Source organism: Saimiri boliviensis, chromosome 7 (genome assembly GCF_048565385.1).
Source record: "Saimiri boliviensis isolate mSaiBol1 chromosome 7, mSaiBol1.pri, whole genome shotgun sequence".
NCBI lineage: Eukaryota > Metazoa > Chordata > Mammalia > Primates > Cebidae > Saimiri > Saimiri boliviensis.
In genome coordinates, this window is record NC_133455.1 from 37,766,718 (window position 1) to 37,781,876 (window position 15,159).

A 15,159-nucleotide genomic window follows, 5' to 3' on the forward strand; every position below is an offset into this window, starting at 1 on the left:
TTCAGAATTGAGTATAGTTGGAGATAAGGCCTTAAAAGATAATTGAGTTAAAATTAGAGTGTGCCCTAATCCAAAATAAACTGATGTTCTTCTATGAAGAGAGTATGACACAGGCACTCAGAGTGCCATATAATGACACATGGGGCCGGGCACAGTGGCTCACGCCTGTAATCACAGCACTTTGGGAGGCTGAGATGGGCCGATCACAAGGTCAGGAGATCAAGACCATCCTGGCTAACACGGTGAAACCCCATGTCTACAAAATTAAAATACAAGAAAAATTAGCTGGGCGTGGTGGCGTGTGCATGTAGTCCCAGCTACTGGGGAAGTAGAGGCAGGAGAATTGCTTGATCCTGGGAGGCACAGGTTGCGGTAAGCCAAGATCACGCCACTGCACTCCAGCCTGGGCGACAGAGTGAGACTCTGAAAAAAACAAAAAAAAGACAGATGGAGGGCTGGGCGTGGTGGCTCGTGCCTATAATTCCAACACTTTGGGAAACTTCGGAAAATGCCAACCCTCCCATCCCAACTAGATTATTTTGAAGCAGATTCTTAAATATCATATAATTTTGTTTGTAAATTATTTAATAAAAGTGTTTTTATGAGTATAATTATAAAAAAGCATCTTTTTTATTTTTGGCAGGACATTTTGGCAGTTGATCATGGCAACCATAGAAGAAATTGCACATCAAATTATTGAACAACAGATGGGAGAGGTATGTCTAGTTTGCAGTTTATCCAGACACCCCAAACTTTTATAATTCATACTAAATGCATATGCCAGATTCTAGAGTTCCAGAAATAAAAGATATTCCCTAACTTAAGATAGCTTTTCAAGCTACTGAGAGATAGTTGAATAATCAGACAATTTATAGTAGAATGTAGTAAGTGCTGTGACAGGTCATTGTATCTGGTGCTGTGGGAGCACAGAAGCAAAACAATTGAAAGGAAGGAAGGAAGGAAGTCACAGGGTTGTGGAGTGAGTAGGAATGCTTTTGGAAGGAATGCTTTTTCGAGGGTGCAACCTGAGGCCAATTTTGGTGGGATCAGTAGGAGTTCAGTGTCAATACAGACATCTTTTTATTTTTTAATGGTTATGGCCTATTAATAAGAGATACCATGTAATCTGGAAGTTCTCAAAATATCATCTGGGGACCCTTTCAGAGAATCAGCCAGGTAAAGACCATTTTCATAATAATACTAAAATATTATTTGCCTTTTCAGTGTTGTTCTCTCCCAAGTATACACTGGAATTTTCTTTCCTTTTTTTTTTTTTTTGAGACGATATTTCACTCTTGTTATCCACGCTGGAGGCTGGAGTGCAGTGGCGCAGTCTCGGCTCACAGCAACCTTTGCCTTCCGGGACCAGGTGATTCTCCTGCCTCAGCCTCCCAAGTAGCTGAAATTACAGGCATGCACCACTACTCCTGGCTAATTTTGTATTTTTAGTAGAGATGGGGTTTCTCTGTGTTGGTCAGGCTGGTCTTGAACTCCCAACCTCAGGTGATCTGCCCACTTCAGCTTCCCAAAGTGCTGGGATTACAGGCATGAGCCACCATCCCCAGCCTACATGGAATTTTCTACAGACTGTGTGACATGTGATGATACTATATGATGAAATATATCAACATTTATAAGGTGTTCATCATCACTGAATCATTGTTTTCCAGATGACCAATGTATAATGTTAGAAAACCATACATGAGTGAAGGATCCATTTAAATTGCAGGATAGGCCAACAGGTTTTAATATAGTTTGTGACTCTACCTTGCAGCTAACCTTTGAAAAGCCGCCACTTGACGAGTAGTTGTAGTATTGAAGAACAACTTTCACAGTTTGAAAAGGGTATTAAAATATCCTTCCCCTTTTCAACCAATAAATAGGAAGCTGAATTTTCTTCACCATATATACATACATGAATGTATGTATATGTATATATAGGGAAGAAACATATTTCCAACTAATTTTTTGTGGTCACATGCCTGACTGATGTTTATAATTCATAGTGATGCGATTTTGCCATGTTGCCCAAGCCGGTCTGGAACTCCTGGGCTCAAGCAGTCCACCACCTTGGCCTTCCAAAGTGCCTGAATTAAAGACATGAGATACTGTGCCCAGCCTCATTATAATCAAAACAACGTAGTTCAACGGATTAAAAGGAGAAACAGATAGGAGATTCTAAATTCTATTAAAGCAGGCATTCAAGCAATTTGCAGAAATATAAAACAATGCCATTCTTTACATTTTTGTTTGGAAAATAAACTTATTAGTCATTAAGAAATAGGTTATAGTGAGTACCAAAAAAATAGGATGAATGAATAAAACCTAGTATTTGATAGCACAACAGTGACCATATTCAATATTTATTTATTTATTATTTTTATTTTTATTAAAAGTTATTGTAAAACTTTATTCGTTTTTTTATTGTTGCAAGCTTGGATTTTTTTAATTTTTATTTTTAGACGGAGTCTCGCTCTGTTGCCCAGGCTGGAGGGTAGTGGCACAGTCTCTGCTCACTGCAATCTCATCCTCCCAGGTTGAAGCGATTCTACTGCCTCAGCCTCCTGAGTAGCTGGGATTACAGGTGCCTGCCACCACACCCAGCTAATTTTTTGTATTTTTAGTAGAGACAGGGTTTCACCATGTTGGCCAGGGTGGTCTTGAACTCCTGACCTTGTGATCCCCATGCCACGGCTTCCCAAAGTGCTGGGATTACAGGTATGAGCCACTGAGCCCGGCCAATAATAATTTAATTGTACATTTAAAAATAGCTAAGAGGTCAGGCGCGGTGGCTCAAGCCTGTAATCCCAGCACTTTGGGAGGCCGAGGCGGGTGGATCATGAGGTCGAGAGATCGAGACCATCCTGGTCAACATGGTGAAACCCCGTCTCTACTAAAAATACAAAAAATTAGCTGGGCATGGTGGCTCGTGCCTGTAATCCCAGCTACTCAGGAGGCTGAGGCAGGAGAATTGCCTGAACCCAGGAGGCGGAGGTTGCGGTGAGCCAAGATCGCGCCATTGCACTCCAGCCTGGGTAACAAGAGCGAAACTCCGTCTCAAAAAAAAAAAAAAATAGCTAAGAAAGTATAATTGGATAATTTTTAACATACAGGATAAATGCTTGAGGAGACGGATGCCATATTGCCCATGTGATTATTACATACTGCCTGCCTGTATCGAAACTTACCTCATATACCCCAAAGATGATATATACTTACTATGTACCCATGAAAATTAAAAACAAATAAATAAAAATTATGTTAACATTTAGTGGGTTGTTAATTTTAAATGAATCAAGTGTTTTAAAAAATTCTCTTTGAATTTCGAATATGTTAAGTATCAGTAGATATAGCTCACATGCAGAAAATCCCATCTCTACTAAAAATACAAATAATTAGCTGTATGTGGTGGCAGGCGCCTGTAATGCTAGCTACTCAGGAGGCTGAGGCAGGAGAATCGCTTGAACCTGGGAGGTAGAGGTTGCAGTGAGCCGAGATCGCACCATTGCACTCCAGCCTCAGCAACAAGTGTGAAACTCTGTCTCAAAAAAAAAAAAAAAAAAAACTCTTCAGAACCCTCAGTAATATTTTAGAATGTAAAGGGGTCCTAAAACCCAGGAACTGTTTCCATAATCTACTGCGCTTCCCTATTGAAGGCTCTTTGGATTGCTTAAATATTCAATTATTATAATTATCATGCTGCAGTAAATGTCCTTTTCCTCATTTAAGCAGAATGTTTCAACCCAGGAACAGTTAGACCACGGATGTGCCAAGTGCTCTTCTCTAAGACAGTGTGAACTATTAGTCTTTTATTCCATACAGTTTGCTTTAGAAAGAAACCGATTAGTGAATCAGAGCTTCGTTTTAAATTTTGCATAGAAAAGAATATTGAGCCGGGCGCAGTGGCTCAAGCCTGTAATCCCAGCACTTTGGGAGGCCGAGGCGGGTGGATCACGAGGTCGAGAGATCGACACCGTCCTGGTCAACATGGTGAAACCCCGTCTCTACTAAAAATACAAAAAATTAGCTGGGCATGGTGGCACGTGCCTATAATCCCAGCTACTCAGGAGGCTGAGGCAGGAGAATTGCCTGAGCCCAGGAGGCGGAGGTTGCGGTGAGCCGAGATTGCGCCATTGCACTCCAGCCTGGGTAACAAGAGCGAAACTCCGTCTCAAAAAAAAAAAAAAGAATATTGAAATAATTTCAGGAAAATAAAAATATAAAAAGTTTGGTACAGAAGAAAGGATTGGAATTATGAAAAATTATAAACCAGCTTTGCCATTTCAAAATTGAATCAAGGAATTTAATTGGCCTAATGAAGTTTACTCTGGAATATATTTGCTGAATACCAGAAACTCTCAATGCTTAAATAGTTCTCTATATTCTTGAATTTGCTCCTCCCCAGACTACCCCATCTTGGCAGATGGCAGTTCTGGCCTCCCAACTGCTCAAGCCAAAATTTTGTAGTCATCTTTGACTCTAATTTTCTTTCTTTATTTTTTTTATTTTTTTGAGACAGAGTCTTGCTCTGTCGCCCAGACTGGAGTGTAGTGGCTCATTCTCTGCTCCCTGCAACTGTTACCTCCCTGGTTCAAGTAATTCCCTTGCCTCAGCCTCCTGAGTAGCTGGGATTACAGGCATGTGCCACCATGCCCAGCAAATTTTTTTTTCTTTCTTTTTGAGACAGAATCTCACTGTCGTCCAGGCTGGAGTGCAGTGGCATGATCTCGGATTACTGCAACTTCTGCCTTCCGAGTTCAAGTGATTCTTGTGCCTCAGCCTCCCAAGTAGCTGAGACTACAGGCGCCCACCACCATGTCCCACTAACTTTTGTATTTTCAATCAAGGTGGGATTTCACCATGCCCGACCAAGGCTGGTCTCAAACTCCTGACATCAGGTGATCCACCCGCCTTGGCCTCCCAATGTGCTGGGATTATAGGCGTGACCAACTGCACCTGGCTTTTTTTGTGTATTTTTAGTAGAGATGGAGTTGTACAATGTTGGCCAGACTGGTCTCAAACTCTTGACCTCAGGCAGTCTGCCCATCTGGGCCTCCCAAAGTGCTGGGATTACAGTTGTGAGCCACTGTGTCCAGCCCCTTGACTCTTCTTTCTTCACGTTCCACTCCAGTCCGTCAGCACATTTTGTTACCTCTCTCTTAAAAATAAAAAAAAAAAAATCCCAATATAATTGGTTTTTCACCCCCAGCATGGCCCCTACTCTGTTCCTGGCCAGTATTTCTGCCCATATATCATAACCAGATACTGATGGTATCTGCAGTAGTGTCCTTTCTGATCTCCCTTAATTTTGCTCCTGAACATTTTTTTTTTTTTTTCTTGAGACAGACCTGCTCTATCCCCCAGGCTACAGTGTAGTGGCATGATCCCAGCTCACTACAACCTCTGCCTTCCAGATTCAAGCGATTCTCCTGCTTCACCCTCCTCAGTTGCTGGGACTACAGGCACCCACCACCATGCCCAGCTAATTTTTTTTTTTTTTTTTTGAGACGGAGTTTCGCTCTTGTTACCCAGGCTGGAGTGCAATGGCGCGGGTCTCGGCTCACCGCAACCTCCGCCTCCTGGGCTCAGGCAATTCTCCTGCCTCAGTCTCCTAAGTAGCTGGGATTACAGGCACGCGCCACCATGCCCAGCTAGTTTTTTGTATTTTTAGTAGAGATGGGGTTTCACCATGTTGACCAGATGGTCTCGATCTCTCGACCTCGTGATCCACCTGCCTCGGCCTCCCAAAGTGCTGGGATTACAGGATTGAGCCACCGCGCCCGGCCAGCTAATTTTTATATTTTAGTAGATATGGGGTTTCATCCTGTTGGCCATCTGTTCTCGAACTCCTGACTTCAAGGGATCCACCTGCCTCAGCCTCCCCAAGTGCTGGGATTACAAGCGTGAGCCACGGTGCCCAGCCTACTCTTGAACATTTGCAGTCTGTTCTTCACAATAAATTTAGAGTACCTTTCTACACTTTTTTTTTTTTTTTTTTTGAGATGGAGTTTTGCTCTTGTTGCCCAGGCTGGAGTGCAGTGGCACGATCTTGGCTCACTACAACCTCCGCCTCCCAGGTTCAAGAGATTCTCCTGCCTCAGCCTCCCGAGTAGCTGGGATTACAGGCATGCACCACCATGCCCGGCTAATTTTTTGTGTTTTTAGTAGAGACAGGGTTTTGCCATGTTGGACAGGCTGCTTTCGAACTCCTGACCTCAAGTGATCCACCCACCTCGGCCTCCCAAAGTGCTGAGATTACAGGCGTGAGCCACTACGCCTGGCCTACACTTTCTTTTTTTGAAACAGGATCTCACTCTGTTGTCGAGGCTGGTCTCTTAACTCCTGGCCTCAAGTGATCCTCCTGCCTCAGCCTCCCAAGTAGCTGGGGTTATAGAGACATGCTACTGTGTCTGGCTGATTCTTTTTTAAAAAGTATTTCCTCTGCTCCAAAACCTCTGGTGGCTCTCCATTTCACACAGTAGGTCTTTTTTATGGCCTACAAAGCCCTCTAAGTCCCAGCTGTCACTCAGATCCCATCTATAATTCCTATCTTCCCTTCTTTCTACCTCATACTGCTCTATTGCTGTGCTTTGTGCTTCATGTGTCAAACACCCTCCCTCCTGCCCTGGGACCTACTTTTATGCTCTGTTTCCTCTACTTGGAATGTTCTTCCCCTAAGTAGTCCTAAGCCTTGTTCCGTTTCTTCACTCACGTCTGTGCAAAAACGATGCCCTTGTTCTGATATTGTCTCACCTTACTTTGTTTTTCTTCATAGCATTTAGTACCACCTGCAATATTATTGTTTCCTTATTTACTATCTTTTTCTACTAAAGTAAAAGCTTCATGAAGGCAAAAATAGTGTTTTTTATTCACTGCTACCTCCCAGGATGCAGAACAGCCAATAGAAATTACCGATATATATTTGGCTAAATGGAACGTGGGAGGGAAGGGGAAGGAGGGAATCAAAATAGGTCAACATATTCTTACTCTTGTACCTTTGTTTGTTTGCACATTTGTTTATTTTCGTATGATAGAATTTTGTGGCAGTGGAATTGGTAGTTTAAAAGATATGTGTATATTCTGCTGTAGTCTGTAAAAAAAAAGATTTTAAAAAAAGGTACATGTGTTTGTTACATTGACTGTATATGTAATGATGTGCTTTTTTGTCTTTAAAGATAGAAGATTATTGTGTCATTAGAGAGAAACAAATGATTGACTTGAATTCATTATTTATTTTTTATAATTTTGTTAGATTGTTACAGAGCAGCAAACTGGGCAGAAAATACAGATTGTGACAGCACTTGATCATAATACCCAAGGCAAGCAGTTTATTCTGACAAATCATGACGGCTCTTCTCCAAACAAAGTCATTCTGGCCAGGCAAGATGCCACTCCAGGAAAAGTTTTTCTCACAACTCCAGATCCAGCAGGTGTCAACCAGTTATTTTTTACCACTCCTGATCTGTCTGCACAACACCTGCAGGTAACAAGTGTCTTTTTCTCTTACAAGTGTCTAAAGTGTCTTATGCTTAAAACAATTTCTTTAAAAAAATTGTTTTTTAGAAAAAAATTTTTTTAAATAGAAAAAAATTTTTTTAAAGAAATTATTTTAAGCATATGTCCTGCCATGAATACTTCAGATATATGTATATTCAGTAGGAAAAAAAAAATGCATAAAACTGTGTGTAGCACAGAGTATCTACAGTGACAGCCCTCTCCTATGGGCCACTGTACTTCCCTCACACTCATATATTTTGGGAGATTCTTTGTTGCATACAGTAAGATCCACCCTGGCTGATGTAGCCAGGAACGCCTTTAATAAAAGGTATAGAGAGCTTGCAGAATTGTTAGGAAGGCTGAAGAAACAGTTCTAGGCCAGGTTTTCAAGAATACTGGAGCATGCTGCAAAATTCACTTCTAAGAGACCTCCTACTTCTGCATAATTAGGAAATGGTCAAGTCAGGAGCAGCTTTTGTAGCTGTATTTTCCACAAGCAAGCTGCCTGTGCCGCAAACAGGAAGCTGCCAGATCAAGAAGTTTGGACTATAGCTGCTGGCTTCAGCATTGTGCTTCCTTTGTTGTCATACATATCTCCGTGACATGGCAAGCAGTCTAGTCATGGTCTCCTGCTTTACTCTGGAACGTGGTAGTATAGGGTTAACATTATACCATTTTACTTTTTGCTAGAACAGAAAATTATACATTATTCTTCAAAGACCCAAAAAGTTTTATGCACCACATGCCTGTGGTTATGTAGATGTTTTCACTGCTGGTTGCTATGATTGGATACAATATGATATACTCTGAAGTTTGCTTTTAGAGACTTTTTGAAGGGGATCTACTTAAAATTGAGTTTCACATTTTATGATGAAAAATGAAAGAAAATTATTCTTTGGATTGAAAAACTAAATTCATAAAACATGAAAATTATCCTGATATCATCTATTCATCCATTGATATTATTTGTATTAGTTTTGGAAATAAAGGTAGAAAGTGGATAGGGCCATAGATTTATAAGAATTCATTTTATCAACAAGACAGAAGTCACACAAAAAATTAATAACATTATATGTGCCTTAATTTCTTTTTCTTACATTAGTAGACTTGATTTTTTAGAATAGTTTTAGATTTGCAGAAAAACTGAGCATATAGTACAGAGTTCCCATATTATTCCCCTTGTAAATACAGTTTCCCTTATTAACATTTTATATTCACATGACCTATTTATTACAATTAGTGAGGAATATTGATACATTATTAACTGAAGCTTATAGGTGGTTAGACATTCCTTGGTTTTTGCCTGATGGCCCTTTTTGTTCCAGGATCCCATTCAGGATACCTTATCGCATTGAGTTGTCCTGTCTCCTTTGGCTTCTCTTGGCTAGACTAGTTCTCACTTTCCTTGTTTTTGATGACCTTGACAGTTGTGTGAGGAGTACTAGCCAGGTATATTGTAGGATGCCCCACGAATGGACTTTATCTGATGTTCTTCTTATGATTAGACAGGGGGTATGGGTTTTGGGAAGGAAGATTACAGAAGTTAAGTGCCATTTTGTCACATTATATAAAAGATACTATCAACATGATTTATGACTGATGAGGTTGACTTCTGTCACCCGACTGAGGTAGTATTTGTCAGGTTTCTCCATTGAAAAGTTGCTCCTTCTTTAAAAAAAAAAATTCTGTATTTTAAAAATGAAGATAGTATTGGCACTTTGCCTACTTATGGATCATCTCTAAAAGCAGTGAAAGAGAAACAGGTATAGGTTGGAATTCCCTTAGGTCAAAAACTGATTTCTGGTCTAATGACCATTTAAAGTTTGTAAAATTAGAATTACTTCTGAAGGAATTCAAATGCCGTACCATTTTTTAAAATTGAATTTATTTGTTCAAATTTCAAAATTGAAAGAAAAAGTTGAAAGAAAGAAACTATTTAGCATTTTTTTTTTTTTTTTTTTTTTTTTTTTTTTTTTTTTGAGATGGAGTTTCACTCTGTTGCCCAGGCTGGAGTGCAGTGGCAGAATCTCGGCTCACTGCAACCTCTGCCACCCAGGTTCAAACGATTCTCCTGCCTCAGCCTCCTGAGTAGCTGGGACTACAGGCACGTGCCATCATGTCCAGCTCATTTTGACGGGGTTTCACCGTCTAAGCCAGGATGATCTTGATCTCCTGACCTTGTGATCCACCCACCTCAGCCTTCCAAAATGCTGGGATTATAGGCGCGAGCCACCAAGCCTGGCCTTTTTTTTTTTTTTTTTTTTTTTTTTTTCTGAGATGGAGTCTCACTGTCTCCCAGGCCGGAGTGCAGTGGCACAATCTCAGCTCACTGCAACCTCCACTTCCTGGGTTCAGGCAATTTTCCTGCCTCAGCCTCCAGAGTAGCTGGGACTACAGACATGCACCACCACACCCAGCTTTTTTTATATATTTTTTTTAATTTTGAAGTGGTGTCTTGCTCTGTAACCCAGGCTAGAGTGCAGTGATGAGATCTCGGCTCACTGCAACCTCTGCCTCCTAGGTTCAAGGATTCTCCTGCATTAGTCTCCCAAGTAACTGGGATTACAGGCGTCTACCACCACAGCCAGCTAATTTTTTTGTATTTTTAGTAGAGATGGGGTTTCACCACATTGGCCAGACTGGTCTCAAACTTCTGACCTCAAGTGATCCTCCAGCTTCAGCCTCCCAAAGTGCTGGGATTACTGGCGTAAGCCACCATGCCCAGCTTTTTGTTTGTTTTTTAAAGAAGACGCTAATTTCCTTTGCTAGTATCTTATTAGCTGCGCCTAGGGATGAGCTTTTTAAGTCTGTACCTTTGTTTAGCAACTATATCGGCATGATTATATAATTACCTCAAGGAAGTTTATTTATAGCCCCATTTCTATTTAAAAAGTTCAGAGTTATCTTTTTATGCTATTACAAGCATATTTTTGTCATGTCATTCCATGTGGAAATGTTCTGAGCTCTTCATCAGAGTTTAAGAATAACTTGTGAAAAAGCAACAAAGCAAAACCAACTGAATGTTCTTTAATTTTTTAATAGAATGAGTGCTGTTGAGTAACAACAGGTTTTTTGTTTTTTGTTTTTTGTTTTAAGCTCCTAACAGATAATTCTTCTCCAGACCAGGGACCAAATAAGATTTTTGATCTTTGCGTAGTATGTGGAGACAAAGCATCAGGTAACATTAAGAATAACCTCTTAAAAATAAAAAAAGAAAAATAACCTCTTGTATGTGTCGTGTTCTTAAATAACTTCCACACTACCATGTTTCTTCTACTAAAAGTAAGAAGGAAAAAAAAAAGGCCGGGTGTGGTGGCTCACGGCCTGTAATCCAAGCACTTTGGAGGCCAAGGTGGGTGGATCACCTGAGGTTGGGAGTTCAAGACCAACCTGACCAATATGGTGAAACCCCGTCTTTAAAAAAATAAATAAATAAATGAAAGAAGAAAAATAAAGGAGTATGTCATTTTTATGGTTCACATTTGTAGCCTTTAACATTTAACCTAATTTTTTCCCCAAAGTTCTTTTCATTTTGATATGGAGTCTCAATCTGTTGTTCCAGCTGGAGTGCAATGTCATGATCTCAGCTCACTGCAGCCTCTGCCTCCTGGATTCAAGCAATTCTCCTGCCTCGGCCTCCCAAGTAGCTGGGACTACAGGTGTGTGCCACCATGCCTGGCTGACTTTTGTATTTTTATTAGATATGGGGTTTCACCATGTTGGCCAGGCTGGTCTCAAACTCCTGACCTCAGATGATCCACCCACCCTTCCTTGGCCTCCCAAAGTGCTAGGATTACAGGTGTGAGCCACCATGCTCAGTCCCAGAGTCCTTTATTCACTTTCTTTACGTCAGTGCAGTTTAATTTGATTTGTAAAGAAATAAAATGCATATTTAACTTTTGAAAGTAAATATGTAAAAAGAAAAAAATTTTTTTTTTTTTTTTTTTGAGATGGAGTTTCGCTCTTGTTACCCAGGCTGGAGTGCAATGGCGCGATCTCGGCTCACCGCAACCTCCGCCTCCTGGGTTCAGGCAATTCTCCTGCCTCAGCCTCCTGAGTAGCTGGGATTATAGGCACGCACCACCATGCCCAGCTAATTTTTTGTATTTTTAGTAGAGACGGGGTTTCACCATGTTGACCAGGATGGTCTCGATCTCTCGACCTCGTGATCCACCCGCCTCGGCCTCCCAAAGTGCTGGGATTACAGGCTTGAGCCACCGTGCCCGGCCAAAAATTTTTTTTTTGAGATAGAGTCTCACTCTGTTGCCCCAACTGGAGTGCAGTGGTGCAACCTCGGCTCACTGCAACCTCTGCCTCCTGGGTTCAAGCTGTTCTCCTGCCTCAGCCTCCCGAGTAGCTGGGACTACAGGCGTGTGCTACCACACCCAGGTAATTTTTATATTTTTAGTAGAGACGGGCTTTCGCCATACTGGTGAGGCTGGTGTTGAACTCCTGACTTCAACTGATTCACCTGCCTCGTCCTCCCAAAGTGATAGATTACAGGCTGGATTACGCCCATCTGTAGAAATATTTTTTAAATGTAAAAACTAGACGTTTTGGCAAAGGAATCATTTAAAAATGATGAGTTCTGATCCTTAATAATACCTCACATTAGGCCAGGCAAGGTAGCTCATTCCTGTAATCCCAGCACTTCGGGAATGGAGGCAGAAGGATCACTTCAGGCCCGGAGTTTGAAATCTGCCGGGGTAACATAAAGAGATCCTGTCTCTTAAACAAAAAAAAAATCAGCCAGTAGTGATGGCAGTGTTAGCCACTAGGAGGCTGAGGCAAGAGTATCACTTGAGCCCAGGAATTCAGGGATTTAGGGAGTTTTGATCATGCCCCGCTGCACTATAGCGTAGGTGACAGAGCAAGACCCCATCTCTACAAAAAAAATTAAAAATTCATTTATTTGTTTTTTATTAGAGAATATGCTTGTTTCATTCTCTATTTAGTAACCTCTCTTTGGGAGGCTAAGGCAAGAAGGATCGCCTAAGCCCAGGATGGAGACTAGCCTGGGCAAGATGGTAAGACTGTCTCTAAAAAAAGTTAAATAAAAAAACTGGTTGGGCATGGTGGCATAAGCCTGTAGTCCCAGCTACTTGGGGAAATCCCTTGAGTCCAGTAGTTCAAGGCTGCACTGGACTGTGATTGTAGCATTGCACTTCAGTCTGGGCTGCAGAGCATCTCTAAAATAATTACAATAAATAAAAATAACTTCTAAAAATGTTTTTCATGTCAGAAGCTCAAAAATCAGTTTCATCTCATATGTTGTTTAAAGGGGAGCAATTGGCTTATTTCATTTCTGTTCTGAAATAACGTGACTTATATTTTCTTAAACATTTTATCTCTAGGACGTCATTATGGAGCAGTAACTTGTGAAGGCTGCAAAGGATTTTTTAAAAGAAGCATCCGAAAAAATTTAGTATATTCATGTCGAGGATCAAAGGATTGTATTATTAATAAACATCACCGAAACCGCTGCCAGTACTGCAGGTTACAGAGATGTATTGCGTTTGGAATGAAACAAGACTGTATGTATTAGCTTTTAAGGAGAAAATACTTTTTAAGGATTCCAGCAAACTGGAAGAGTATTGAAATTAACAAGTTAAAATATGTCAAATATGTATACTTTTTAGTTTGGTTTTCCAACTAAAAATAGAAGAATACATAAATATGTATGTATTTTTTATTCAACTAATATTTATTGAATTCCTGTGTAACAAGCATGTATTTGTAGTTCGTGTTTGGCAAAAAGCTTAACTAGCTTCAGATACCAGTTTACTTTTTGGTTTAACTCCTAAAGATTAGTAAGATAATGACAATAACTAGTATTGATTGAGCTCTCACTATGCTAGACATGTGCTTATCATGTGTATTAACAACTCTCACTGCGATTCTCTGCAGTAAATACTGTGTTACCCATTTTACATTTGAGTAAACAGGTTGAGAAAACTGCTTAAGGTCATATAACTAATAAGTGGTTTTGAATCCTGGTAGTTTAACAACCTTACTATACTATCTCCTAAATATTATGAGATAAAATTCTTATAAATGTTACGTATTAATTGTATTTTATAAAGAAAGACCAAGTAGTTGAATTACTTCTCAAAAATCTCCTGTCCTTAGTTAATAAAAGATCTACTTAGGCTTTTTTGTTCCTTTCAGTATTTTCTTTTTTTTTTTTTTTTTTTTTTTTGAGACAGAGTTTTGCTCTTGTTACCCAGGCTGGAGTGCAATGGCGCGATCTCGGCTCACCGCAACCTCCGCCTCCTGGGTTCAGGCAATTCTCCTGCCTCAGCCTCCTGAGTAGCTGGGATTACAGGCACGTGCCACCATGCCCAGCTAATTTTTTGTATTTTTAGTAGAGACGGGGTTTCACTATGTTGACCGGGATGGTCTCGATCTCTTGACCTCGTGATCCACCCGCCTCGGCCTCCCAAAGTGCTGGGATTACAGGCTTGAGCCACCGCGCCCGGCCCTTTCAGTATTTTCAATGGATTAAGTTTCACTTCATTTTTTTAAAGCACTCATATAGATAGGTAAGTGACTCCTAACTTTAGTTCTTTCTTCTTGATGCTGAACTTTTAAAAAATAAGAGTTCCTTTACATTTCTATCACAGGAATGGGGCGCAGGGAGAGAAAAGAGAATGAGTGATGCAAATCAGCTAGTTTTACTAATCTAAAGCACCTCTGTTGAACTTCCACAGAATTTTCTAGAGATTGATGGTTATCTTTGGAGTTTAGTATGATAGGAATGTCTCCTATTAGCAGCATTAAGCTTACCTACAGCTTACATTTATAATTGCCTGTAAATCCTATATTGTGATGTAATAGTTTAACACATTTTTGTAGCTGTCCAATGTGAAAGAAAACCCATTGAAGTATCACGAGAAAAATCTTCCAACTGTGCTGCTTCAACAGAAAAAATCTATATCCGAAAAGACCTTCGTAACCCATTAACTGCAACTCCAACTTTTGTAACAGATAGTGAAACTACAAGGTGAAGTAAAACAGACACTGAGTAGCTGGTCATTTTGTTTTTCTTCCCAACGAAACTCAGGCTAAAATGTGTTCGTATTTGTCATAGGTCAACAGGACTGTTAGATTCAGGAATGTTTGTGAATATTCATCCATCTGGAGTAAAAACTGAGTCAACTGTGCTGATGACATCAGATAAGGTAAGTTTAGTACAACTTAAAGCTTCAATATTTTTAAGCTTTTAAAAATGTTTTCTAATTGCTTTCATTGCTTTGGTCAATTGCTTTGTTCTTTAAAAAAAAAAAAAAAAAGGTACCTTGTAATGTGGAAATTTTTTTTTTTTTTTTTTTTGAGACAGAGTTTCGCTCTTGTTACCCAGGCTGGAGTGCAATGGCACGATCTCGGCTCGGCTCACCGCAACCTCCGCCTCCTGGGTTCAGGCAATTCTCCTGTCTCAGCCTCCTGAGTAGCTGGGATTACAGGCACGCACCACCACGCCCAACTAATGTAATGTGGAATTTTTAACATAAATTAGAAATGCTCAGCTGGGCGTGGTGGCTCACACCTAGCATTTTGGAGGCCAAGGCGGGCGGATCACCTGAGGTCGGGAGTTCAAGACCAGCCTGATCAACATGGTGAAACTCCGTCTTTAAAAAATAAAAATAAATAAAAAAGAGTATC

General features: G+C 40.4%; 1 protein-coding gene across 11 annotated transcripts in view; it reads left to right on the forward strand.

The window, feature by feature from the left end:
- The window catches only part of NR2C1 (nuclear receptor subfamily 2 group C member 1), a 51,847-nt gene that overhangs the window by 5,204 nt on the left and 31,484 nt on the right, over window positions 1-15,159 (forward strand). For 10 of the 11 annotated variants that reach the window (XR_012518367.1, XR_012518368.1, XM_074402402.1 and 7 more), the window contains exons 2-7: window positions 644-716; window positions 7,253-7,483; window positions 10,594-10,675; window positions 12,852-13,031; window positions 14,353-14,500; window positions 14,588-14,678. Coding sequence is in view for 9 of the 11 variants with exons in the window: in XM_074402406.1 (XP_074258507.1) it covers window positions 644-716; window positions 7,253-7,483; window positions 10,594-10,675; window positions 12,852-13,031; window positions 14,353-14,500; window positions 14,588-14,678 (805 nt within the window). In the remaining 2 variants the exon portion in view is untranslated. The other variant, XM_074402407.1, reaches the window with a different exon arrangement.